The sequence below is a fragment of the Felis catus genome, chromosome A3 (assembly GCF_018350175.1).
Source record: "Felis catus isolate Fca126 chromosome A3, F.catus_Fca126_mat1.0, whole genome shotgun sequence".
Lineage (NCBI taxonomy): Eukaryota > Metazoa > Chordata > Mammalia > Carnivora > Felidae > Felis > Felis catus.
This window is the reverse complement of record NC_058370.1, coordinates 115,920,977-115,948,707: the sequence shown is the minus strand read 5'-3', so window position 1 is coordinate 115,948,707 and position 27,731 is coordinate 115,920,977. Positions and strand designations below refer to the sequence as shown.

At 49.2% G+C, this 27,731-nt stretch overlaps 1 protein-coding gene across 4 annotated transcripts; it reads left to right on the top strand.

Moving 5' to 3' along the window:
* Positions 1-175: 175 nt before the first annotated feature.
* Positions 176-27,208, top strand: LBH (LBH regulator of WNT signaling pathway). 4 transcript variants are annotated; one of them, XM_045054729.1, is made up of 4 exons: positions 176-431; positions 3,048-3,150; positions 14,149-14,293; positions 24,532-24,668. In XM_045054729.1, exons 1-4 carry the CDS (start codon positions 406-408, stop codon positions 24,555-24,557), a joined length of 300 nt encoding a protein of 99 aa, XP_044910664.1. In that variant the 5' UTR covers positions 176-405; the 3' UTR covers positions 24,558-24,668. The 4 variants fall into 4 exon arrangements, with proteins under 4 accessions (XP_044910664.1, XP_003984403.1, XP_019683278.1 ...); XM_003984354.5 differs by lacking the exon at positions 14,149-14,293 and having other exon boundaries at positions 185-431; positions 24,532-27,208; XM_019827719.2 differs by lacking the exons at positions 176-431; positions 14,149-14,293 and adding an exon at positions 2,688-2,722 and having other exon boundaries at positions 24,532-27,208.
* Positions 27,209-27,731: the final 523 nt, after the last annotated feature.

Sequence of the window (27,731 nt, the reverse complement as noted above, 5' to 3'; positions counted from 1 at the left end):
GCTAGAAGCAAACCACGGTCTTCGGGGGAAGCTGAGCCTGAGCGCGCCCCCGAGCCGCCGCCCGCGGGAGCTGCGAGAGCTGAAGCCATTCATGATTTTGGTGACGTTATTCCAGGAGTGGGTGAGAGGGGGCGGGGTCTCCCGGGGCCGAGCCACGCCCCCCGCCCCTATAAATACGGCTTCCCGGGCTCTTTGTGGGGCCGCGAGCTCGGTGGAGAACCGAGAGCTCCGTGTGCTCTGCGGACGCCGCTGGCAGCGGGGCTGTCTCCGGAAGGCGGACCCGCGAACGCCTAGTGCTTGCACTCGGCCGCCAGCCGCGCCTGTCTGCGCCCCTGACACCCTTACTCGGGACGCAGTGACCGTTTTTAAGTCACAAGGGCGTGGGTCAGCCTCCCCTAGGACTTCATGTCTGTATATTTCCCCATTCACTGGTGAGTATCCTGCGCCCTCGGCGGGCATCCGTCTCGCGGCCATGGCTGCGGGGCCCGGGCTCCTGCTCCTGCGGGCTCGGGTGCGAGGGCAGCAGGCGGCGCGGACGCCCGCACTCGCCCGCCTCCCAACCCGTGCAGGAGTCAACGTCAAGGTTGCAAAGGTGGGGGTGGGGGGAGGGGGTGCCGAGAGCATCCAGACAAAGGGAGTGAACTCGAAGCCGTCACTTAAGTGACGGCTGCGAGGGTGTGTATGTGCTGGCGGTGGGGTGGGGGTGGGGGACCAGGAATCAAGCTTGAACCCCGCTAATAAAACCCTAATGCAGAGGGCTGCAGGAGGCACGCGCCCGGGCCGGCGCAGGGGGCTCCAGCTCTCCCCGGGCCCCTCCCCTTTTTCTTTTTGTTTGCATGCAAGTCTCGGCGTCGAGGCCGGCGGCCGCGGGGCCGAGCTGGTGCAGCGCGGGCGGCTTTTGCAGAGCTTCGAGGGGTGGGGAAAATTGCTCTCCCCACACGGAACCCGGTTAAAGCCACAAGCAGCAGTACAAGTACACGCTGCACCCTCTCGGTCTCATTCCTCTCCATAACCCGTAAAGCGCGATGCGGCTTTGTGGGGGCCGGGACTGGGGCTGGGGAGCCGCCCTCGCCGGATGGGCTGGAAGAATCCGGGGCCGGGCAGGGGAAGGAGGAGGTTCGCAAGGACCGGGGATCTGGGCCGGGAGGGATGCGCCGCGGGCGCCGCGCTGGTTGCGGAGCGAGGCCCCCAGCCGCGCCGGCTGCCGCTTCCTTCCTGCCTCGGGGAAGAGGAGGAGCGGCCAGGGGTCGAGCACTGGCGGCTTCGGAGCTCGCCTTCAGGTGCGGGCGCCGCTGACCGGCTCCGCGGGCTCCCGCTCGGCGCGGTCCTGCTCAGCCCAGAAACCGGAAAGTTCATGCTTCTCGCTTCAACTTTTCGGGCCCGCGCCACAGCCCGGAGCGAGGAGCGAGCGCCGCTACACCAGGCAAGGGGCTGGGTGGGCGCTCTTCGGGCCCGTTTCCTTGGGGGTCGGCGGCAGCCTTTCCACGACCCCGGATGAATCTGCCTTTGGAGTCCCCACTTTTGACCCTAACCCTTGCCCGAAGCCCAGCATCTTCTGTCTCTCCTCCCTCACGCTGGCTCTGTTTAGGGACATGAACTCTCCAAACAAAGTAAAAATTCCCCCACCCGTGAGGCTTGCGTACCCCCCTCCTGATGCGCGCCCCTTCCCTCCCACCTCCATGCTGTGTGAGCAGCAGGTGCCATGTGGGTGAGACTTCCAAGGCAACTGGAGGCTTTGTGCCCCTGACCGCCCAAAACTTGCCAAGGTGGGTGTCAGGGCCCATCAGGGTTATTATCCCCTGAGAAATGAAGGGAAATAAAGTAATTGGGAATTATTTCATAGTAGATTAGCACTTCATAGTTTGCAATGGTTTTTCTCCCCCCCAGAGATTAGCCATTTAGCATAACTGTGGGATATGCATTATTAGCATCATGGTAAGAAACAGAGCACCTGTGGCTCAGAGAGGTTAGATTACTTGTTCAAGATCACACAGCTTTTGAGTGACAGAGCTTGGACCAGACCTCCTGCTTCTGTTCACAAATCCAGCGCTATTTCTACTCTATGTAGTCATCATAAAATGAAGAAGAATCTAAGGAAACCCTGCTTCCTTAGATGCAGTCGGTCTTAAAGCCTTGCCTGCTTTCTTTTTTTCTAACAATGTGTAAAGACATGATGGTGAAAATATTGGGTGTTGTGTAGGGCGTACACTGACTTTGGTATGTACTATTTGGCACTGTGCACTCGGGACCCCGTAGGTGCCCGTGGCTTGTGTGGGGATAATGGAACATTTGTATCCTGCTTACAGAGTACAAAGCACTTTCACATGTCAGCCATTGGTGGGCCAGCTTGGCCCCTCTGGAAATTTCCTTTGCAATCAGAGTCTGGGCATCTTTAAGGCTTTTAATCCAGGGGATGTTTTTCAAGCTGTGAGCTTGCAGCTGCTGTGGCTGGGCTAGGGAAGGGGATTGGATGGCAGATGTGACGCTTGCAGGAAGCTGACCCCTTGGGGCTTTAAGTGGGATATTTTGCAAAAAGGAACACCAGAGAGAGAGAGAGAGAGAGAGCGAGAGAGAGAGAGAGCGTGAAATTTAGCAAGGCAGCATTATTGGACTTGGTTTCCCTGAGGTTGACCTGTTATCATTATGTAATAATAATATGCAGTTCTCCTAGACACGGGTTGAATTGGTTTTAATAGAGACAAATGGACTCAGATACCTACTGGTATGGTTTTTTCTGTTCTGTCACTTAAAAGAAAATCCAGAGTTGCTCTGTGCCAGTGGGGACTTGTACAGGAGAGGAGGGAAGAGAGGTTTGCCAGAAAGGTTTCCAGGCAGTTTTGGGGCTTTGTTGGTTGAGACTGAGAGCCGTGCTGCCCTGGGCTTGTACGGCACTTCCTCAGGGTGTGAGCTTGTTTTTCTGTGAAGTCTGTTTTGAACACCTCTCATCCTGCCTCCAGACAGTCCCCTGATCTGACAGCAGAACGCACCAAGGATAGGAACATGAAAGTGCGTGTGTTTGTTGACTTTTGGTCTGGGTTTCTTGGCAGCCCTGACTACCTGAGATCTGCCGAGATGACTGAGGTGATGATGAACACCCCATCCATGGAGGAGATTGGCCTCAACCCCCGAAAGGATGGCCTTTCCTATCAGGTGAGTTCAGTACTGGGTTCATTCTGGCTCTTCAGAGCCTGGCAACTTCTGCTGGGGCTGGAGCAGACGTGGTTCTGCATCCCAGTGCCACTTGGAACTGCTATGTGACCTTGGGAAAGTCCCCTAATGCCAGTAAGCCTCAGTTTCTTCACCTGTAAAATGGGGCAACGATAGTCCTTACTGTGGAAAATGGTGGTAAAGATCCAACTTGATGAGGTGGTGTGGAGAAAGCATTCATAGTGCCTGGGACACACAGTAAGGGTTCAGCGAGCATGAACTGACGTCATTGGTTAGTCATGCTGGCTGCTGTGGACCCTCCCATTCACAGCAGCAAAGGGAAGACGTGATTTGGGCAGTCAGTTCAGACCAGAACTTCCCTTCCCAGCCAGGCCTTGGGCAATAGAAACATCACTGTTGAAGGGTAGCTTATGGGCAAAGGTGATCTGGTGGAAGAATATCTGTGTCACATGCTGCTTTCTTCCTCAGATTGATGGTTGACCTGCTGATGCTAACAGAGTTAATGTTCAAAGTACTTAGTATTGAGGAGAACTGTCCCCAAAGGCAAGCTATCTCAGGGATGTGACTGCTGGCATGTAGATTAGAGTTCATCCTGTGTGATGGATCCAGAATACATAAGGACTCAAAAAGTGGCCCAAGTAACACCTTCAGATTCTCAGCACAGTGCTCTTCCTCGCCTGCCATGCCCTTGTGCGCTGGCCTGGCCGGCTACACAGCATCTTCAGATACCTCTGGGACAGTAGACTGTTTCCATATTTCCAAGAGGAGTTCCTAGGTTATTGCCCGTGGGAGAGGAAGGAGTCTGTAAGGGAGGACCTTGGTGCTGGGAGCATTGGCGCGGGGAAGATGAATAGGGTGTGATGGGCCGGCCCATTCAGCAAATACTAACAATGTCTGCTGTGAGCCATGCACGTTGCAAATTTACTCGTTTACTCTTGACCGTAGCTCTGAGGTGGGAGTTCTTGCTCCATTTAACAGGTGAAGAGACAGGCTCAGACTGAGTAGACCCGCACTCCAAAGCCTTGCTCTTCTGACATGTCGTGTGTCTGTGCCTGGAGCTGGTCTTGGTTAGAATCTGGACTTGCTCTGGCTAGTCATTCTGTAGAACCATTCCAGGGCATTTGTTTTATAGAGGAAGAAACAAATAGAAAGCTGCGGGCGTGTGATGGTGATGGGGGGTGGGGTTGTTGATCGAAGAGCTGAGATGAAAGCTAAGTCTGGGTAAGGTAACTTGGTAGGCGACACACTGGGAGGTTCAAGAAGGCCCCTTTGTTTTGTGTCAGTCTGGCCAAGCCCCTTTCATTGGCTGGAAATAAGTATTCATGTGGCCTGAGGAGATGAGGGAAGGAGGGGGAATACCCTCTCCTGGTTGGTTTTATACCCTCCACCCCCAGAGAGGGTCTGAAAGAGACAATCAAAGGCCCCACAGCCTGTGGGAGGGTAGAAGTTTCCTGGCCCACCAGCCAGGGTGTTTTTGGATACCAGTTTCCAAGCCACTGAATCAGACCGAATCTCTCTGTGGTTACAGGTGAGACCTTCTTTCAGTTTTGGGTTTTAGATTTCCATCACAGAACGTTTCCAAACACAGTCAGGATGTCTTGTGTGTGCCTTTTATATTCTCCTTCTGAACATGTCCCAGGGTGAAGGGCCACTTCCCAGAGGGCTGTTGTCTCCACCTTCAGGCCATTCTGCTGGGTCTGAGGGACAGGTAAAGACGGCAGAAGGGGCTGAGCTCTGGGTGAGGAAGGCCAAGCTGAGATTGCAATGGCAGGGGGGAAATAACAAAATTGCCCCTGGGCTCCCAAAATGTCATGACGCGGCCTGAGAAAAGGGCCCGCGATCTTGTCTTGTGGTGCTGGCCTGAGGGCCCAGTTCTCACGGCCACTCAGGAAATCTGTTCCTGCTACCTGGGTGGGGGTGACTGTCCAGTTCCAAGATCTCTTACCTGGAACTTCAAAGCACTCTTGTCACAAGATTTCAGAAAGGTCCTCTGGTTGCCTGATGAAGAGAAGGGGGGGGGGAGGGTGTAATCTTTAACCAGGCCACATTGACTGGGCATTGGCTGTGTGCAGTGCGCTGTGGGCGGGCGCTGCGCCGAGGGAAACCAGCATGTGCACCATAACTGGAACATAGGCAGTCTGGTAAAGCAATGCAAAGCCATGGTCAGTCCAGGTGTGGGTGGCAACGAGAAGGCTTGGAACGTCCGACTTGGGGCTGGGCCTTGAAAGAAAATTAGGACTGCAAGAGAGCACCTCCACCTCTAACCTAACTTTGTTGTGTGTCCCAATACCCCTTTGGTTTGTCCCTGTTTATGCCACGTGCGGGGCTCTACAGCGAGCTGATCTGACAATTGTCATATGACCCATATCCTCTGGGTCCCCTCAAAGCCAATGTCACCCAATGAAACGCATTCCCACCAGAGCTCTGGGGATCGGCTGGGACCGCGCTGGCTGGATAGCTCATCCTCTGGGCTCAGATCTGGGGCGGGACATCTCAGAACTCTGTTCTTGGCATTCTTCCTGAGGGTAATAATAGTACATGGCTTTTACCAAGACCTGCTTTTCCAAGGAACTGAAAGTGGGAAGGAGACATCAATCCCGACTTGGCAGATGAAATAGAATCTCAGGCTTGTGATTCGACCTTGAAACAAGGTCAGAAAATAAATAGGCACACTGGACTTTGTCAGTCATTCCCCCACCTTCCAGACCTACCCAGAATGAAGCTTTCCTAATCTCTCTGCCCCAGATGGGACCTCTTTCTTCTTTCAACACCTCTGGCTGGTGTGCTTCGAAACGATGCTTCCCTAGGCTTTGAGGATGCAGGTCCTGCCTGACCTTCTCCCTGCCCAGGTCTCTGAGGGCAGGGGATGCCTTGTTTCCCTCTCTGTGCCCATCAGCCATCACCTCCCCAACCCAAGGTGCCTGTTGGCTCCAAGCTTTCACAGAGCAGGTACGAAGTGGCTGGTGGTTGTTCTGGTGAAGTTGAGTCTTCTGATCCTAAAGCTGGCCGTCTTCACCTCTACTTTAAGGTTTTTAAAAGGGCTGCCTCAGCTCATGCCTGTCAAGGCTTCAGATAAATGCCTTTTTATCCTCTGAAAAGTTCAGGTAAAGCCCTACCTCTCGTGCCTAGGATGATAGTGTCATTTTGTGAGCCTGTATACAAATCTGCAGAGCCAGTGCCTTGGTGCATCTTAACTTTATTTAGAGAGTCCGTTCTGTATGTGAAGTCCATGTCTGTGCACCCACTTGGCATGAACCAGGACACCTGGCTGGGTGGGTGAGTAAATGGTTACTCGAAAGTCTGAGTACCTGTTGGGCAGGCTGCGGGTAGCAGTCCGTTCACTGGGGCTGAGCGGGAGGGTCCCCGGGAGGACATTTAGGTCCCCAATTGCTGCAGCTGCCTCCCTGTACTGTGGCTGCGGACCCCCTGTTCTCTGACCCACCCGTGGGACAGGAATGTCTGCTGCCTACACCTTCTTACTTTCCCCAGTTCAAGGAAGCAGGTCAGCGGCTGCCTGGCAGGGCCCTCCCTGGGCTCTGGGGGCTCTAAGGATGTAGCATTTTGGAATGCCTCTCTGGCTGGGCCTCCTTTCATGCTGCACCTGAATCGGCCCAGGTCCTGTGTGGGGAAGGGTCCTGAGAGTTTGCCTATAGACACTGCCACTGCCACTGCCACGACCCAAGGGCTGTGGGCATTCTGGCCTTGCTGCCTGACTTGCCCCCCAGCACAGTGCTGAGACTTCTGCGATTGCATTGCCCTCACTAAGTTCTAGACAGAGGTATGACTCCTTGGTTTTCTCCGAAAACTGCCCCTTCTAAAGCATCCGGACCGAGATCTGATAACTCTGTCCTTCCCTAAGCTTTTTAAATTCCTCTGTGATCAGCATGCGTGTCTCTCACTGGCTGTCCTTCGTATCCCTGTTGCTGTTCTTGGTCACGTACTCCTACCATTTGACATCCATCCGCCAGTCCGCTAGACAGCGGGCTCTCCTCGGGGAAGCCGGGAGGATGTGCCGTAAATCAGAAGGAGCTAGCTCTTCACACACCACAGCGTTCTGCGTCCTGTGCTTTCCCTTTGATCCCCTGAGCTCAGGGCTTCCCTGCGTCTTCCCCGTTGCTTCCTAAGACGGGAGGGAGGGATATCCTGGGTTTGGCACCATAGCGAGGAGGGAGAGTGGGGGGCTGACCTCTCGCCACAGTTCTGTCCTTTGCTTCTTGCAGTCTGAGAGCCTGAGAGCCTGAGTGTTAGCTCTCTTCTATCTGCAAGGCCCAATGACAGCCGACTCCCCCTGCCCGCCCCCCTACCCGCACCCTGCACCTACCACTTCCCTTTATCAGAAGCAGCAGCTCCTGTCTCAGCCAACAGGCTTGGGTTAATCTCTGAAGTCAAGCAGCAGTTCAGAAACACCTTCTGTGCAGAGCCTTTCTTTATGAAGACCCCTGAGCCTGGCTCTCCCTGGGTGTCCCCCGCTGTGCAGACGCACCCGGTGCAGCAAGTGACTGGTTGAGCTTCCTCCCCAGGCTCAGCCCTCAGAGAGGCTGGAGCTCTGAGTCCCTGTCTCCGCTTCCCACAAGCCTCTGCTCAGGAGGCCATGCCTGGTGACTCCTTCACCAGCTCTGTCTCTTCCTCCTCACGTCCCTGTATCCCTTCCCAGTTGTGGTACCCCACCATGTTCTCAAGGGTTTTGGAAGCCCTGCTGAGTGGCCTCACGGAAGTCCCATGGTCACTAGGAAATCATCATCTTAAAAAGCCCTCGATTGTCCCTGGAGAGAAATAAAGCTAAAATTGCAAAGCATTTGGCCGGAGATATCCAGCCTTGGACACGACATGTTGCCGGAATCACAGCAAGTTTTCCTTTTTTCTATCCCCACCCCCTCCACTCCGCTCCCTCTTAGTACAAATCTTAATAATGTGATGCCAAACAGCCAGGTAGGGCCACAAGGTGTAGCAGGAAGGCTTTGTTTCCGAGTGGGTTTGTGTCTGCACACGCCATCTCTCTTCGAGTCAGTGCCCACCCTGTTCATATCAACTCTAGGTTGTATGAGGGATCCAGCACCTTCCTTTTTATGCCCAAAGCCTTGACACACACGTCGTGTTTACAGTCTGGAATGCCCCCCCCCCCCAGGGTTGAGGCTTGCAGAAGGCTGGAATTGGTCCCCTGGGGGATTCCCCCGCCCTCACCCCTCCCAACACACTCGATGTGGTCACAACGGTGAGTCTGTAGCACGGCGAGGGAGAGAACGGGCTTTCTTCGCTTTCCTGGCCAACGTGTTACATGCTAGAACCAAGCAACCAGCCTTCTGTCAAAGGGCCTGTGTCAGGCCTGACGCTTCTCAGGTGGTGATATGTTCATCGCTGTGCAGCGTGGGGGGCTGTGTCTTAGACTGCTCTGTTCCTATGGTGCCGGCCACGGTGTCCTGCGAACAGCTGCATGGTGAGTGCTGAAGGATCGATCGGACCTTCCTCTCTCCCTTTCCCTCTACCTCGGCTGTCCCACGGCATAGATTTTTATAGGATCAGCACCTTCCTGACATGGGCGCAGTCTTCCAAGTTGAATAGAAAGGAGGATTGTACCCTTAGGGAAAGGGGTGAGTTTGGGTGGCGAATCTTGCCTCTGGAGCCAAGAGCTATTCCTGGGTGTCTAGTGAATGTCCTGAAATGATCTTTCAGGCCCGAGTCCTGAAATAATCCTCAGAGGATATGAAAACAGGCCCTCATTCACATGGGGCTCAGAGTTGTCAGGGTCTTACTTCTTTCCAGTCTCTTAGATGCTGGACCCTTCTGCTACCTCTCACCGCCCCGCTTGCCCTTCCCCTGTCCCTGAGCCCACCCCGGGAGGGGTCTTTCTCAGCAAATCAAATCCTGCTTCTGCTGCTTCCCCCCTTGGCTGGGGGAGGGCTCCTTCCTGCGCAGACCTGGGGTGGAAAAAATTAAAAGTTGCCAGAAGTTTCTCTAGACTGTTGTTCAGCTAGCATTTTGAATTTGAGGGACGTTTCGGCTCCTCTGCCCACCCCCCACCCCAACTAGAATCCGTTGCCTCGCTGGCACTGTCGGAAGGTCCTTTCTTAGGTAAACTGTAGAGAAGAGGCACCCAAGCATTTAGCCAGGGCAGCACTGACCGCTTGCTGCTCAGCCATGAATTTTATTGGAGCCAATGAGAAGGAAGGTTCTGGATCTCTCGCCCAGAGTAGAAATGGCCTGAGCCAGGAGGGCCTTCACAAATCTCAGTTCAGAGGTGTTAGATTTCTAGGTCTTACTTTATCCTAACTTGAATCTGAAGGTGGTTCCCAGACAGAATTAATAGTATACCTTGAATTCACCTGCCTTTGCTTTGTAGAACACTCATCCACCGTGCATTTGAGAGGCGTCCCTGCTTTCCCAAATTCCTAAATGTTTTCTCCGGACACGGCCCTGTGTACAAGCTCTAATTTAATAGATCACCATTATTAGCCCAAGGGGTGTGGGCAGCACTGAGCTCAGCCACTGATCTCTGTGGACCGACCCCGAGGTGCCTGCTGAGACTCATATACTCATACATGTGTGCACGTGCGCACACACACACACACACACACACACACTCGCAGACACTCACATGAACACGTGCGCACGCGCGCACACAAACACACACTCACACGCACTCCCTCATGACCAAAAGGGCAGACGGTGGAATGTTAATAGTGGTTGTTTTAGATTGGAGTGTTGAGATTATAGGAAAATTTTCTCTTCCTTTTCCCTCTTCCCAGTTAGTTTATATTTTTACCGATAAAGTACGTATTTTATTGTTCTTTCGCTTACTCCTCAAATTTTGAAAGTAACCTTTGCCCGTGATGGAATTTTAACTTTCTTTAACCTTTTTGTTTTCTAAATCATCATAACCCCACCATGCCTGAGTCACAGCTGTTCACATTGTAGCAACTTTTCCCTTCTTTTCCAGTGCACTTGTATTTTCACGTAGCCAAAATCACAGTTGTGTTGTGCCTTTTTTACTTCACAGTGTGTAAGTCATCAGCATCACATCATTACAACTTGTCTTAAAAAGGCTTTAAAGCCAGAAGTTTTAATAACTGAACGATGTCATGTCCCACAGTTACAACATGATTCTTTTTACCATTCTGCAGTTGTTGAAAACTTTTAGATTGTATAAGTTTTTCCTCCTATAAATAATGTGACAATTTATATATAACTTTATATATAAATCTTTGTCCATAGTTAATACTATTTTCCTCAGAGTAGAGTCTTAGGACAGTTTTAAAGTCAAAAGATGCTGTGTGTGTGTGTGTGTGTGTGTGTGTGTGTGTGTGTGTTAGAATTAAAAAGGTAATATTTATTCCTTTTAGAAATTTAGAAAAATTTAAAATACAGAAAAATCCACCATATTTCTATCACTGAAATATTTTGGTATGTTTGCTTCTAGTATTTTTGTATGTCTTTATGTTAAAAAGACAAAATTGAGACAAATATGTATAATTATTATATACATATAATACAGAGAGAGCGTATACATACGCTCTAGTGAGTCTTTTTTTCACTTACTATAATTTGTGACTGTGTCCATTTGTTTTTCTTGTAAAACGGTGTTTCATTTCGTGATGTGCCATTTCTTACTGCTGAATCTTTGGTTGTGGCGTATTTTGTTCCTACAGAGAATGCTGCTCTGAACATTATTTTACATAAATCTCTGCACAGGCCTGATTTCTTTCCTTGGAATAATTCTTGGAAGTACAGCTACTGATTCAAAGAGATTCATTGAGAATTCAAAGAGATTCAACATCATTAAGCCTCTTGATTATATATGACCTTAAAAAACAAAACAAATAGAAGTGTTTATCAAAATATAAGCTTCTTGTCTGGAAAGCTGTAGCACACAGAATTTCAGGGGTGTAAAATCTGTAGAGCTGGGATCATGGAGGAACTTTGTGGGTAGAGTCAGAAAGGTGTTTGGTTATTTCAGAGTGTTTAAAATTTTTTTTTTTCAACGTTTATTTATTTTTGGGACAGAGAGAGACAGAGCATGAATGGGGGAGGGGCAGAGAGAGAGGGAGACACAGAATCGGAAACAGGCTCCAGGCTCTGAGCCGTCAGCCCAGAGCCTGACGCGGGGCTCGAACTCACGGACCGCGAGATCGTGACCTGGCTGAAGTCGGATGCTTAACCGACTGCGCCACCCAGGCGCCCCAACAGAGTGTTTAGATGTTGTACATCTTCCTTTAGTTCGTTAATTGCTTATTTTGAGCAGAGATGATAACAATTAATGATGCTTAGGCTGTATTTAGCCAGCATTGCAAAATAGCTGGTGATTATATTTTTGTCCCATTGTGGGTGGATTGACACACTCTGGATTATAGATATAAATGGGTCAGTGATTGCTCTCCTTGTCTCCTTTATTCTATTAATGACATTGGAGCACCACGTGACCTTGAGGAAGACTAGTGAAGTCGCCTCTGCCTGGAGACCCATGAAATTTGGATGGACATTCAGGTAGTCCCTTAGGCCATCTTGGTTTTCTGGGGCTCCAGGTCTGGCTCATGGAATGGTCACGGTTTAGATATATTGCTTCAGAATTCAGGAGGGACTGTGCTCTTAAAAGTAGATCTGAGGGGCGCCTGGGTGGCGCAGTCGGTTAAGCGTCCGACTTCAGCTCAGGTCACGATCTCGCGGTCCCTGAGTTCGAGCCCCGCGTCGGGCTCTGGACTGATGGCTCAGAGCCTGGAGCCTGCTTCCGATTCTGTGCCTCCCTCTCTCTCTGCCCCTCCCCCGTTCATGCTCTGTCTCTCTCTGTCCCCAAAATAAATAAACGTTGAAAAAAAAAATTTAAAAGTAGATCTGAATATAATGGAAGTTTTGGGCGCAGTGCTCAGGGACTTTTTACCCAACAACTGTGCAAGCCTCAGCTTCTTGGCAACAAGTAAACAGCCTAAGCCGATGTTCCAATAGGATTCACAGACTAGTCAATTTAGGTGTTACTTGGACAAACTTCACAAATGTTAGTGTATTTTCATGGTTACCGTGTATGACTAGCAATACTAGTTTTCCATCTGTGTGGTGATACTGTTTCATTTTTTAAAAATATTTTTTAAATAAGTGAGTAAGGAAAAAATATAATTGAGCCATAATGTGTATGTGGACATGGAGGGATAAATAATTTCAGTGGTGTCCAACTTCCCAAGGCTGGCATCACTATTGTTATCATGAAGGAATTTCTTCAACCGTTGTATCCTCTTAGATGAAAGCATTCTTAAAGATCAGCTAACACTCCATTATGATTTCCGTATTTCTTTGGTCATTTGCCCCCTCAGATGTGACAGTTGGAGCATTAGGATCCTTCCTGGCTATTTTCCTTGGCACCCTAATATTAGAGGTTTTCATGCCAAATGACTTCTTAATGATGTTCTATGTATGTACTACTTGATGTTTTAACAAAGTGTTAACACCAGAGGACAGCTGCCCTGGGGTTCACAGGAACTTTCCAAGGGATGTGACAGCGGAGAGCATTTTCGGGAAACCTATTTCCACATCTTCAGCTTCCTTCTGTTGCTTTTCTAACATTGCATTTCCTGAAGACGGGCTTCTCCGGTTTTCTTTCCCTACCTTTCCTGTCAAGATTGCCTTCCACCCGTTTTATTTTTTTTATTATATTTTTAATGTTTGTTTTTGAGAGAGAGAGAGAGAGAGAGAGAGAGCACAAAAAGGGGTGGGGCAGAGAGAGAGGGAGACACAGAATCTGAAGCAGGCTCCAGGCTCTGAGCTGTCAGCACAGAGCCTGATGTGGGGCTTGAACTCACAAACCGCGAGATCATGACTCAAGCCGAAGTCTGACTAACCAACTGAGCCACCCAGGTGCTCTTTTCCTCCTCTTTTATAAGAGAAGGACTTGTGTCTTGCCCTCCTGAATCTTTTAAGATACTTTCCCCAGGGTGTTGAAGCCCTGAGGGAACCAAACAAATGGGCCATTCAAAATGTTACTGACTGGGAAGCTCCATAAATCCCACCTATCTATCACATTAAGAAACCAATAAAAAAAGACGGGGCGCCTGGGTGGCGCAGTCGGTTAAGCGTCCGACTTCAGCCAGGTCACGATCTCGCGGTCCGTGAGTTCGAGCCCCGCGTCAGGCTCTGGGCTGATGGCTCAGAGCCTGGAGCCTGTTCCAATTCTGTGTCTCCCTCTCTCTCAGCCCCTCCCCCGTTCATGCTCTGTCTCTCTCTGTCCCAAAAATAAATTAAAAAACGTTGAAAAAAAAATTAAAAAAAAAAGAAACCAATAAAAAAAGATTACTTTTTGTATGTAACAATTATTTGTGGTATTTTATTGATCAGTTACATACTAATAGCTGCAATGAGCCAATCCAGATTTTTTTTTTCCCTAACAGGCCTTAGGGTCATTTGATATACAAATATTAACTATCAATTTATATCCATAAATACATTTCTTTACTGCAGAGAAGTATGAGAAAACCTCATGACTAAAAGCTTCTATTAAGTTAAAATTCTATAGAACAGTAGAATGGAGAAATATTTTCAAGCAGAGAAAAGGATAAAATTTAAGAGCTTGTTTATGAGTTTTTTTAATGGGTGAGGGTTGACACCAAGTTGCTTTGGTGTTTATAAGGCATTGTGTACAGGGGCGCCTGAATGGCTCAGTCGGTTGAGCATCTGACTTTGGCTCAGGTCATGATCTCTCAGTTCGTGAGTTCAAGCCCCTCGTCTGGCTTTGTTCTGTGCTGACAGCTCAGAGCCTGGAGCCTGCTTCAGATTCTATGTCTCCCTCTCTCTCTGCCCCTCCCACTCACACTCTATCTCTCTCTCTCTCAAAAATAAAGATTAAAAAAAATTTTTTTTAAATGCTTATACAAGGCATTGGGTACATTTAAAAGAATGGTATAAACGTTTTATTTTAAAACGTTGATGTTTATGATATATCAGAAGTTTTAGGTGTCGATTTAAAAATGAGTGAAATGACAGAATTTTTCAAAATTCTTTTAGAGAGTATACAAACAAAAAGTGGAATCCAACCGTGACACTCTAGCATCTCAGACGTGGGAGCGCATGCAACAGTGGCATGACGTTGGGTCACTTGGGTGCTCTTTGGACACAGCCGGTGACGTGGATTTCAGAACCTCTCAGAGCTGTAAGATTATGGACTACAAATCTGGATAACTGGTTTCTAATCTTGGCTTGGCTTCTGTCTGTGTCGCCTAAGGAAACTCACATCACCTCTTTTGGCCTTGATTTCCCCATCTCTAGGGGAGAGGGCCGATGCTATTACTTCTGTTAGACTGTTGTATGATGAGGTGAGATCCTCCACCCTGATCCTAGATCGATCCACCCTCTGGAATTAAAAAATCTGCTCTCTTTTCTTCATGTCTGCCTTCCGGCTGTTTGAAGGCAGCTTTATGCTCCTCTCAAATCTTTTCAGTCTGAAAACATACTGTCCTTCAACCTTGACTTATGTGGTCATCTTCCCGAGGGTGCTTTTTCTTTCTCTAGGTCAGCAGTTCTCGAATGTTTTGATCTCAGTCCCTTTTCCATTCTTAACAATTATTTAGGACCCCCGGAGGTATTTGTTTATGTGGATCATATCTTTTGATATTAAAACAGAATGTGTAAAAATTTTCTGTATTAACTCCTTTATAATAACAGTAAAACCAAGGTGCCTGGGTGCTCAGTTGGTTGGGTGTCAGACTCTTGATTTTGGTTCAAGTCATGATCTCATGGTTCATGAGTTCAAGCCCTGTGTCAAGCTCTGTGCTGGCAGTGCAGATCTTGCTTGGGATTCTCTCTGTCTCTCTCTGTCTCTCTCTGTCTCTCTCTCTCTCTCTCTCTCTCTCTCTCTCTCTCTGCCCCTCCCCTGCTTGCTTTCATACACATGCTCTGTCTCTAAATAAATAAATAAGTAAATGAAATTCTTTAAAAAAAAAACAGTAAAACCAAGTGCCTAGTTGGTTGGGCTTCCAACTTCAGTTCAGATCATGATCTCACAGTTCATGAGTTTGAGACCAGCGTCGGGCTCTGTGCTGACAGCTCAGAGCCTGCAACCTGCTTCAGATTCTGTGTCTCTCTCTGCCCCTACCCCACTCAAGCACTGTCTCCCTCCCTTTCTCTCTCTCTCTTTCAAATATAATTAGAAAATATTTAAAAAACCCTATTTTAAAATAACTGTAAAACCATTGCATGTTAATATAAATAACAGTTCTTAATAAAGACAAATATGTTTTCAAAACCAAACTAACATAAAAAAAAGTTTAGTGAGAAGAAAGGCATTGTTTTACATTTTGGCAAACCTGTTTAATATTTGGCTTAACAGAAAATGGCTAGCCTCTCATGTCTGCTTCTGCATTCAATTTGTTACAATAAGTGTTGGTTGGAGTAAATAAAGAAAATCGGCCCTATGCAGATATATTAGAAAAGCTAAGAAAAGGAAGAAATATCTTAATAGCCTTATTCAGATATTTTTCTTTGGTATTTCACCAAAACTCAGCAAGTGGTAGTTTCTTAAAGGTTAGTAGCAACATGGAATCTGAAATCTCATCAACAAAGTAGTTGTACTCTTACATTAAAACCCAGTAGTCTGTCTTACACTTTGAATGAGTCTTTTACCCACGTTTGGTTTTGTGATGTGGTGCATCGGTCATTTGGAAGACACACGTTCGCTGAACAAGACAGGTCTTCCAAATGTTGACACGTGTCATTATAAAATGTCAAAAAGTCACATTTGTTCATGTCTTTACTGGTCTCATCAGAAAGTCTTCAACTAATTAGGAAGCTGACAAGGTTATGGTGGCTGATATGATTTATGCTTGAAAGTTTGATTTTTATCATTGGTAACAAATATTAGTCATTTTCCGTGAAGTGACATGCTTGTTTTGTTCACTTTTGAGGACATGTCCCCCAGATACCCAAGTCAAAATAACCATGGTTTGTTGGGCGGTCATTTTTTTCAAGTAACCATGGGGTTTCGTGGAAATAGTGGCTAGTTCAGCTGGCAACTCCTTTGCACGCGTGCTCTTCCTTGAGATGTGCTCTGAAGTACAGCAGCAGCGAGCTGTCTGCCGGCTTTCCATTTCATCACATAGAATACTAAAGCAACATGTACCTAAGAGTCAATATTTAGGAGCACCTGGGTAGCTCAGTCAGCTGAGCGACTGACTTCGGCTCAGGTCATGATCTCAAGGTTCATGAGTTCGAGCCCCGCGTCAGGCTTTGCGCTGTCAGTGCGGAGCCTGCTTTGGACCCTCCGTCTCTGTCTCTCTCTCTGTCCCTCCCCAACTCTCTCTCTCTCTCTTTCTCTCAAAAATAAATAAACATTAAAAAAATTAAGAGTCAATGTTTAATAAAAGTTAAGTTTTACAGCTTTGTCAAGGATACTAAGTCTTTTTTTTTTTTTTATTGTGTGTTGTGGTAAAGAATATAATACCTATAAGTACAATTTGCTGCTGCAGCATTCATTCTTGCCAGGGTGCCATCAGTTTCACCCACCAGTGTTCCTTATGCCATTAGTGCAGGTGTCAACACAGAGAGAAAGGCAAATAACATCTTTGTATTAAGAAAATATTTTAACCCCATGTACACTCCTTCCATGAAAAGACCTTGGGATATGAGCTTTGAGAATGGCTGCTCTTGATTAAACAGAAAGACTATGTCTGATCAGAGGACAGCAGGGCCATCGCCTCCCTGTTAGTGTAGACAGCCTCTAGGAATACAGCCCTGTTTGTATCCATGTTGTGGCATCAATACTGCAGCTCTGACCAACTAAAATCTCCAGCAGGTCTTTTATAGGACCTGCTATCAAGCAAAACTTCCTATTTGGGAAGAAAAAATAATGTTTTTAACTCAAAGAAAGATAGGTATATTAGCTGATGACCCCACTTTGTGACAGGGTGAGTTGGAGATGATGGGTGTCATCCAAATGGAGATGTTTCACAGAAGTTGGGAAAGTGGAAGTGCAGCTGTAGGTGAGGGAATCCTCCTCCTCTGATGGACAGGAGAAGCCAGGAAGCTGAGTCTGAAGAAAAGCCTAGGATGATGCCTAGAGCAGGGGCGCAAGAATCAGGAGACACTGTGAAGCCGAAAGCCAAATGACCTGGTGGTGTGCCACAGAGGTGGTGGTTTTGCATGACGGCCGAGCTAAAGCCATGGGGCAGGGCTGTAAGGAGTCCTCAGAGACTTGAGAGACTTGTTTCCATGCAGGGATGTCCTTGGGAGCCACGTGGTAGGGGTTCTGAAGGGGACTCCACACAAGGGTGGGATGGCTGTGGGACTAGGCCAAATATTCAAGACTTTTGTCTCCAAAATGGAAAATGAGGGAATGGTTGGCTGCCTCAGTCTAGGCTTTTTGAGAGAGAGTAGGTGTGGCTCTGGGACATTTGGCTGTGCCAATGAAGAGGGATGAAAAAAAGCTATCTGTCATCCCTAGAGGCCCAGAGATGACCAGGAGGCAAGTCTTCTTTCTAAAGGGCAATACTAATATAGTCCTTAGGATGGTAGGATGTGGGGATTTGAAATAATCTATGCCAGATAACTGTAGTCTCTTTCTCACTGCCCTGAAGAACTTTGAGAGAAGTGTTCTTTAACATTCCAAAAGCCCTGTCAACTCACTGGGCCCAGAGTTATCAGCAGCAATTAGTGCTAATTAATTGGAATTTGGAACTCTTGACCTGCAGGATGGGTGTGTGTTTGAGAGATGTTTATGAAGGATGGTGTTTATCTAGAGGATTTCCTTTTCTTTTAAGTTTCGGGGCTGGAGGCTTAAGCATCTTTAATCCAAAGGAAGGAGATCCAACAGTTGTTACAAAGCCTTAAATCTCTCCTCAAGTCTCCCATAGGATTAGAGACACCGGAGAAGGGTAGGAGAGGGTGAGGTGGATATTCTGTAGTCCCAGGCCATGGGGATTTGAGCATAGTGAAAGTGTCACGGATGGAGAGAAGGAGGTGACTAGCATCCCAATGGAGATGAGACTTTTCTTCCTCCCTGAATCCAGTTAGGAACCACTCTGTCCCTTTGCTATAATTCTTTCTGTTCTTACCAGCCACGTTTCACTTTGAAAAGTCATTAAAATGCAAATAACGATGATGATGATGATGATGATGATGATGATGGCGGCGGTGGTGGTGGTGGTACAATAGCAGGAGGCAAATGTTTCAAAGAACATACATATTTCTTGCCTTTGCATATTGTTAGGGGTCAAAAAGCAGGGTGACTTTTCATTTGGATTAGCTGCTGCTCATTCGTTCAGCCCTTGGCAGAGCAGGATGCTGGTAGAGATCTGCCCATTGTTATAAACCAGCCCCTCCTAGGAAGGAATAAACACACAAGGCCAATCCATTGTTTTTCTCCAAGAAAAAGAAGAAACCCGGACTTAGGGAAGCTGAGAGGCAGCAGGCCCCTAGAAAGGTCTGTGGGGGTGGGGTGGGGCATGATGGGAAGATCACTAGCTACAGGGAATCCACTGAAGACTAGACTAAGTCCTGGACCAAGGCAGTGGCTTTCGTTCCAGCTGGCCCAACCCAAACCCTGGGAAAACAGAAGCATTGGGAGGGAAGTGATAAAGTCAGAATCCTTTCTCCATAGAACCTGGCCTAGAATTGTGAGTGCACACCCAGGAGTTCTGCTCCCTTGTGCCCGTCCCAAGCAATTGGGACTATTGACTTTTCAGTCCCTCACTCTAAGCGCTCCTTGGGGACCGCAGTTTTACCTGATAAGAACCATTATTAGGAATTCCACGTTTACAGAACATGTTCACACATACCGGTATTTGATTCTCTCCAAAGCACTATAAGATGGGAATGAACATTAATCCCAATCTATAGATGAAGAGAAGAGTTCGGGAATCGGCCACCACAGCTTTGAGCCCCTTGGGTACCATGCTGGTTCTCAACATGGAGCTGCATGTAATCATGCCAACGATACTATAAAGCAGAAATTCCTTCCTCCTTTTACTCTGGCAACTGAAGCTCAGAGAAGTTAAAATGACTTGAGCAAGGTCACAGAACTAATAAAAAATGGGGGACAAAGTAAAAGCCAAGTCTTAACAGACTTCTGGCCTACCACCTGTGGGAATGGCGATTTTCCATTGCAGGTTTGAGGTTGATTATCCCCGCTCTGGAACCCGAGAGGGGAGAGGCTCACTGGTTTTGTGTTCGGAGGCAGATCCCTCCCAGCGCCTTGGGGACTGCCAGGTTATTCACCTCAGGGCCTCTGCCCGCCCTCCCCTCTCCACCCCACCCCATCCCTCTGTGACAGCCCAGCACAGAGAAGCAGGATGCCCAGGCCCCTGAGGTCTCAGCTTGCAGAGCTGGTAATTAGCCCTTTGTATCCATTTAGCCACCTTTCATCTCCTGCATTGGCTGGTGTCCGCTTTCCCTGTTAGCATCTCTCAGCTCTTTGCCGAGCCCTCCGCCCTCTTTGTGGCCAGCTCTTGTGAGTCGTTTGTCAGGAATGATGGTTGAGGGACGCGTGCACTCAGGGGAGGGGCTGTTCCCACCAGAATTGCTCACATTTTCCATCCCAGGTGCCAGACATCTCTCTTCTCTCCCCACTGCAGAGGCAGCCAGGTTTAGGTCACCTGGCTTAGAGGCAGACAGTTGATAGCTAGGCCCCCAAATTTCAGGCCTTTGGAGATTTGATATTACCTCTCAGTTCCCCTCCATGGGTGAAATGGGAGCCGACTGACCAGCAATTCTTACATTCAAGCGAAAAGCCTTCTAATGCCTCACCCCCAACCCCAGACTACTCTGCTGTGAGGCTGCCCATGTTGGCCCATCAACCAAACATCCTGACAGTTTTCCTGGACCAGCCTGTTTTCCTGGTCCTCGTATTTAACTATTTATGTTTGCGTTGCCCAGTGCAGTAGCCACTAGCCACATGCAGCTATTTAAATTTAAATTTATATTTACATAGATAAGTCTATATTGATAAAAGTTAAAGAAAATTTAACAATTTAGCCTCATCTCAAGTGCTCAACAGCCAATGGGGCTACTGGCTACTGTTAGTACAGAGACAGAACATTTCCATTATCACAGAAAGTCCTAATGGACAGCTCTCATCCATACAGCCAGAAATTCCAGTATATTGGCACCCAAACTACATCTCACAGACCATTTCTTCCTCGTAGAGGGTTCTAAAGCTCCCTTGATCTTTCAAGTGAACCCATTTGAGTTCCCAAAATGTCAGGGCTTGTTGGGATTAGAGGCCACCTGGAGAAGTGTCCTCTATAAAATTCACTCGTGCCAAGTTTGAACGCCTGCTGTTTCCCACACCGTGGGACACACAGGATCCGGCCGGGATGCTGTGTGTGCACTTCAACACTTCACTCCATTTGCAAAGGAAGGAACTTAGTGTCTGTTAGTTTCATCCAAGCCATCAGCTCCGGCAGCCAAGCGTGACAGTGGGATAGCTGGATGTGGAATCCAATGTCGGCAGAGGGAGGGAGGGACAGGGCTGAGAGACTCACAGCTGGGGATGGATACTTCTAGATCTGCCCTGCCCTATGCAAGGGGGTTATGGTGGGAAAGGCTTCTCAGAGCCTCCCATCTTCCTTTCTGGACCTCTTGAAGATGAGTCTTTGCTGCAGAGAGAAGAGAAAAGGATTTTTTTTTTTTCCCCCTTCCCTAGTCCAGAGACAAGGGGCACATTGGGGTAAGAGGTTGAACCAGAAGCAGTTTCTTTTTGGAACAGGGGCCGTTTTTTATTCCCTGCCAGTTCCTGCAGGCAAACAGCATGCCAGGCTGGCCTGCCGCCCCGGCCTTACCTGTCATGTGCTTGGCAAGTCTGACTTTAGTCCTTTTTTCCACTGCCTTCCCTACCCCGTCAAATTGCAGTTGCAACCTCTCATTTTTCTGCTGCCTAGATGATTAAAAAGCATGACTTAGTGGAAAAATCTCGACCTCCTTAGGGTCAGCCTCTTAAGCAGCTGTCGGAGATAAGATTGTGCTGGCAAAATGCTCAGCAACACTTTGCAAGGCTTTCTGTCTGCATGCGAGGAAATGAGAAACTGGTCTGGGCTCATGTTTGTCTTTGGAGACAGCTACAATTTTTCAGAGGCATAAATTGGCATTATTCGATAATAAAATAAAACCTTTGATGGAAAGGTATGATTATTATAGTGATTTTTTTTTAATGCAATTAACAGGCTTTGTAAAGGAAAAAAAAAAATTTTAATGGTGCCTCCTTTGAGCCATTCAGGGAGCAAAGTTCTCTGGCATCTGAACAGTATCAGAAGTTCAGTGCTCAGACTTCCCCCAAGGACTTAAAAGACTTAATTGTGCAGCTCCTGGTATGAAAGGCATTGTTTGGAGTTATTTTAATTACCATGTGAGTATTGCCGCCTCTTGCTTGGGAGATTGAATACTTACTGTAGTCTTGTTGAAACGACTCCAAAGAGGACATTCCAGTTTGAATTCAGCATATGTCCTCAAAGCATTTTATCATCTGTGTGTTTGCCAAGAAGTCGTACACATCTAGTGAGATGTGAAGGTCGCTTCGCTTCTCAAAAGGAGAAACTGAGTCACCGGCAGTCGAGAGGACCCGACTGGGGTTATAGAAGTAATGTCATGGACGTAGAGAGAATTTGCGGTCTGTGGCTCTACACAATGTGTTATCAAATTTGAGGTTCTACAGGTCTGAGTTCAGGTCCCCATTCAGCCACTTCCTAGCTGTGTGGCCTTGAGTAAGTCCCTTGCCTTCTCTGGGCTTCAGTTTCCTCATCTATAAAATAGGGATCACTACTTCATAGGATTGTAAAGGATGAGATTCTGCCCACCAAATGTGCCTGGCTGATCTTCTGTTACCATCATCATCATTTTAACATTACCCCCCACCCTAATTTTAAAGACCTATTCCCATCCTGAAACGAAATAACATGCTCTCCATTCTCACTGTCCTCCTCCTCCTTCAGCTGGCCTTGCTACGTCTTGTCCCTTTCGCTCTTACTTGGCTCGGGTGATCATAATTAGAATCCAGTTGCTGGGATGTCACAGGTAGGCCCAGCCCTGGGCTTGAGATCAGAGGGAAGAGGCAGGGGCCCAGGTCCATGCTGAGCCAGGCGGCCATCTCCTTTTGATATGTCATAGCTCTGTCTCAGGTCCTGAAGATTTAGACCAACTGTCCAGACTGGGAAGCTCATCTTCTAGACCTAGCTGCCCAGAGGTCATCCTTGCTCCTAAGCTGGAGTGTCTAGCAGCTGAATGGGTGGTTAAGGCCCGGAGTCTTGCCCACTCTCCCTGGTCAGTTTTCTATGTGTGAAACGGGCATCCGTTCACTTTTCAAAAGGCACAGGCACTGAAAACAGCAGATCTCGGTTTGAATCCTAGCCGTTCCATGGGTCCCACAGAGCCCGGGGTCTCTCTGCACCTCCATGAGGGGATGTCTGAAAGAGCTTTGAAAACTGTGGCGTGCATTCCACTCGTCAGGCTTCCCCTTGCTCAGTCCCAAAGGTCATTCACAGAAGGCACCTGTGCTTCACCCCCACGGACAGACTCCAGCTCCATGCGAGAAGTGAGGAGGGGCCCAACTGGGCCCCTCAACCCTCTCCCTGCTCAGCACAACCCTCTCCCTGCTCAGCACACAACCCTCTCCCTGCTGTGTGCACAGCACAGCCCAAGGGCAGAACTGCAGGGCTGGCCCCATCAGGGAGAGAAAACCTAGAGTGTGGGTCCACTGTCCCCATGCCTCCTTTCGCCCCAACTAGTCTAACCCCGCCTCTGGCTTGTTTTCCTCCTGGCTGCCATTACGATACTTTTTATGAGCCTGTTAAGTCTTTAATGATGCCTGGTTGTGCAGCTGGCTTAAGGCTTAATCCTCAGCAATAGGGCTTTATTGGATAAATGGTTAATAATCACTTGTCTGCAGGGATTGGGGAGGTTTTGTTGAGGCCCGTGATTCTCGGAAGCCCCACGTGGCCTATGACGTGGCCTGCGACATGGTCTGTGACTGAGACGGCAGTGCTCAGGGCTGGGGTGCTATAAGATTGGGCATCACAAAAGCTGGGAAGGCCTTGAGTTTGTAGGAGAGCATTTCTGCTACCTCCTGAAAAGAGAGGACCCTTGTTTGCTGGCATGGGCCTATCTTGATCTGCGCCCGGCTCGGGCAATCTCCAGGCTCTCTTCAACTGTGTGTCTCCACCCACTCCGATTTTGCGTTCCTTTCTCTTGCCATTAACAAGGTGTGTGACCTTGAGCAAGTCTCTGGGCCCCTCTGAGCCTTCGTTTCCTCATCTACCAAATGGAGAGACTGGAAGAGGTGGCTCTGAAGGCGCCACCTGGCTCTCAACATCGGTGTTCTGCAAGCCTCAGTGTCCCAGACGGAGGCGCCTCTCTCCCGCTCTCGGGTGTGTCACCGAAGGCTGTGGATGGCAAGGGACCAGCAGCCCATCAGATTAAGTGCTTAAGCTGCTGGGCAGAGAATTGGGTCAGCTGTAGTCATAGGGCAGTGAGTACAGAGGGAATCCGCAGAGCCCCTCGTGGCCCTCGTTTTTATCCCCTGGGTTGGGATTTCTCCCAGCTCTAGGCAGGACACACAATAGGCATTTAAAAAAGAAGCCTCATTGGCGGGACTCTGAAAAGACTCTTCCAGGTGTAGAACCATCAAGGAGCCGGGAGTTACTCACAGGTGAAAACAGTGAGAACAGAATTCTTCCTGGCTTGCCTGTGACTGGGACCTGTCATGCCCTCAACCCTGATTTGGCCCTGACTTTATAGTTGCAGCGAGATCAGGACTCATCTGTTTGAGGGGCAGGGTGTTCTGGGGGCCTGGGCACGTGGGTCAGACGGACCTGGGCTGGAATCCCATTCCACAACCACTCATTTCCAGGCTGTATGGTTGGGGCAGCCTCCTTCTTCAAACCTGAGATTCTTTAAGGTAGTATCAGAAACCCCTATTTTTCCAGCACAACTGTATTAGTTCCAAACTATATATGTAAAGCACCTGGGAGCTGGCTTCTACTAGGTGCTGATCGTTACTCTGGGAGGAATTCACTGTTAAGGTACCTGTGACATGCTTTAGACTGCGGGGGTAACGTGCTGGCTGCAGACAGGTGTGGCTTACTCTAGGTGACATGATTTTGAATTATTTTATCTGGAAATAAAAGACAAGAAAAGGCACGAACAGAGTGGCACCACAAATTTGGTGGCACTGCCCTGAAAATTTGCAGCTTCGGGATTAATGTCTGCTGAGACACAATTTTCTGTGTTGGCCCCAGAAGCCTCTCCCTGACTCCCGCCTTAGGGCTCCCTTCCGGGATCCTGAGAGCCTGGCACGGTGGCGGGCCCTCCGGAGGGGCTCCGTTCTGCATGTGTATGTGAAATGAAGGAACAGGATTTCTCTTTTCCGGTACTGTGCGTGACCCAACACCTGCTCTGTTTTTCTTCCAGATCTTCCCCGACCCGTCGGACTTTGACCGCTCCTGCAAAGTGAAGGACCGCCTGCCCTCCATCGTGGTAGAGCCCACGGAGGGCGAGGTGGAGAGCGGGGAGCTCCGGTGGCCCCCCGAGGAGTTCGTGGTCCAGGAGGATGAGCAGGACAACTGTGAAGACACAGAGAAAGACAACAAGGAGCAATAGAGTCCCCGCCGCCTCCCTGGGGGCCATACCAGACGGCATCTGTCCCTGAACTGTGTTCTTTCCCATGGAAGAAGGGAGTGAGCCACAGCAGTTCTGAAAATGTCAAATGATGGCTTCCGTTTTGCACCTGCAAATCACTGAGTTGGTTTTCTTTTCTTTCCTTTTCTTTTTTTGAGACGCTGGGCAGTGGAGCCCTCTGCGACAATTTGCAAGGCCTTCTGAGAAAGGAAGCTGCGTAGAGCAGGGGTGGGGGTGGGGTGGGGTGCGGGGAAGTGGTGCATCTTTGAGATCGGTATCTGAACCCGGAGCAGGCTAGAGGCAGCAGTGGGATTCCAGTGCGCTCCGGGGGTGGGGGGAGGGATGGGGTATGTGCACCGCGAGCGAGGAACATTTGGGGTAAGAGAGCAAACAGGAGAGGAAGAGAAAATACACGTTTGAAAGAAAGCATCCAGCAGACGAGTGCAGCCAGAAAGTTCCCCGCCAGCAGCACTGGGGCATCAGAAAACAACGTGTTCATCTCTCTCTCTCTCTCTCTCTCTCTCTCTCTCTCTCTCTCTAGTTCTGCCCACCACCAGCCTTTGCTTTTATCTTGGCTGTGTTGGTCTGTTAACGGGAGGCAGAAAAGAAAAGCAGTAGAAGCCGGCTGCCTGCAAAGCCGGCCGGAGGTGAGGCGTGGGCAGAAAGGACTCCCGGCTCCTCCTCCACCCTCGCTCCGACCGTGGCGTGGCCGGCTCACATACCCGCTGTAATCTGGAAGTTTCTTAAGAGGCAGCGCTCTTGAGCTTTTCCCTTTTGCGCACGCCCCCCCCGCTGCCAGCCCAGCCCTTTGGGACTAGAGGGAGCGCGTCCCACCCTTGTGGAAGGACCGGGGTGGACTCTTGGACGCGAAGGTCCCTGCCCCCTGCTCCCCCAGGCCTGCTCCGTTCTGAGAGAGGCACAGAGCTGCGGGACCAGGCCGGCCCTCCTTCTCCTTGACACCCACCCCTCCCCAGCCCCTGGGCATAGCAGTCAGGCAGAGGTGGTTCCCAATCTCAGCCAGCCTGACCAGCAGAGGTACCCACTCCCATGTGGGCTCCTGGCCTGGTTTTTTTTGTTTTGTTTTGTTTTGTTTTTTTGGTGGGAGCGAGTGGAGAGCAGGAGAGGCTCCTTCTGTTTCCTGTTGGGGAGATGAACTTGAATGGAGATTCCAAATCTGAGACTTAGCCGATGGGGGTAACAGGGCTCTCTTGCAGCAGTTTGAAACTGAAGGTGTCATGAGATCCCTGGCTTGTCCTCGTGATGTTCTGGATGCCGGATGCCGGTGGGTGGATGGCACGGTGATGATGATGAGGGAGCACTAGGCATTGGCCCTCATCCCTCCCACCTCTCCCCTGTCCCCTGCAAGGGCACAGTTGTGCGAGAAAGCTAGCCTTGGACTTAGAGCTTCTTATGGTTAAGAACCATCTGGAGCAGCAGGCTGCAGGGCACACTCTTCAAACCTCCTGTAGCTCACAGCATGAGTGTGCAGCCAAGAGGTGAGCTCGAAATCCTCCTGGAGGCCAAACTGGGCCAGCAGAGGCACCCTGCAGCTCTCCAGTGGGTCTGGGTGGACCGCAGTTTGGGACTTGTATATAGAGCTGTATTTAATACCTCAAGGCTAGCGTGGTTCCGGGGAGCGGGTGCAGGGGGATGAGGGTGTGCGGTTAACACCTCAGCAGGATTCGGTTCTGGGAAGCCGACGCCCAGCCCCCAGCCTCCGCCCCCCTGCGCCCTGCCCCCTGTGTTGTCTGCTTGTGTCACACACACCGATGGCAATAACTTCTTCCAGCTCCTCGGGAATGGGCGAGGCCTGCAGCCCGCACTGCCAGGGCATCCCTCATGCTCCCACTGGTCCTGTTCTGGCTGCAGAGAGTCCTCCCTCCCTCTTCCCGCACCTGCCTCCCTTTGTGGATGGGGCCTTGCCTTTTAAAATCCTGTGTTTCTGTGTCCCTTTCATCTGCTCCTTTCTCTCATCTGTCCTGGTCTTGCCGTGTGCTAGGAACGTGCTTGTAAACTGCATAACAAATCTACTTTGTGTATATGTGTGTTTATGGGGGTGTCTTATTATTTTGCTGGTCGCTAGATACCTTTGTACGACCATTTGGAATCTGAGCAGGCCAGGGGCTGACAACTAAAGTCAGGGCCTGCCGCGGCGAGCCTGTTGGAGGGACCCAGCCACTCTTAGACAAGTGGCTGAGCTCCTATCTGGCCTCCTGTTGTTTTGTTTTTTGTTTTTTGTTTTTTGTTTTTTTTTTTTTTTGTTAAGTAACTTGTGTGTATTTCTAACTGATCGTATTAAAAAAAAAAAAAACCCTAGTATTTCAGTAAAAATGCCTGTTGTAAGATGAACCTCCTGTAACTTCTATCTGTTCTTTTTTGAGGCTCAGGGAGAAACTAGCATTTTTTTTTTTTTTCCAAACTACTTTTTGTCACTGTGACAGTTGTAAATAAAGTTTGAAAATGCTTTCCACTCTGGTCTGGTTTCCTTCTTTCTTCCATTGGAATGGGCAGAGCACGGCACCAGCATGCAACTCTTGTGAGAGGCTGAGTTCAGAGGAGCTCCACTGGGGTCCCTTCCGTATCTTGCCCACTGGCCCTTCCGGGGTGAACCCACCCGTGGTTCTTGTCACCTGGCTGAATGAAAGCAGCCTTTCCTTCTGCGCCCGTGGTCCTCAACTTTGGATGCGCATCAGAATCACCAGGAAAGCTTTTTAAAAGTACAGCTACCTGGGTTCTACCCCCAGAGACTTGGCTTTCAGTGGCTGGGACAAGGTCCGAGCATTCGTTTTGCTTAGAATCATGGGGAGCTTTTAACACACAGCCCCAGTTTTATGCCACCTTTCTAAGGAGAGAGAAACACCCAGGGTACCTTGTAAGGTCATCCACAAAGACTGGGGGTGAAGGATGGACATATATGCCGCTAAAAGCTCTGGTAGTCATTCAAAACATGCATCGAGTGCCTATGATTGACAAGCATCATTAAGAGATTGGAG

Excerpts from the sequence above, each read along its gene's own strand:
- LBH (XM_003984354.5), top strand. The coding sequence starts at position 406 with ATGTCTGTATATTTCCCCATTCACTG. Across the intron at positions 432-3,047 it reads GTATATTTCCCCATTCACTG|CCCTGACTACCTGAGATCTG; the intron begins GTGAGTATCCTG and ends GTTTCTTGGCAG. Across the intron at positions 3,151-24,531 it reads AGGATGGCCTTTCCTATCAG|ATCTTCCCCGACCCGTCGGA; the intron begins GTGAGTTCAGTA and ends TTTTTCTTCCAG.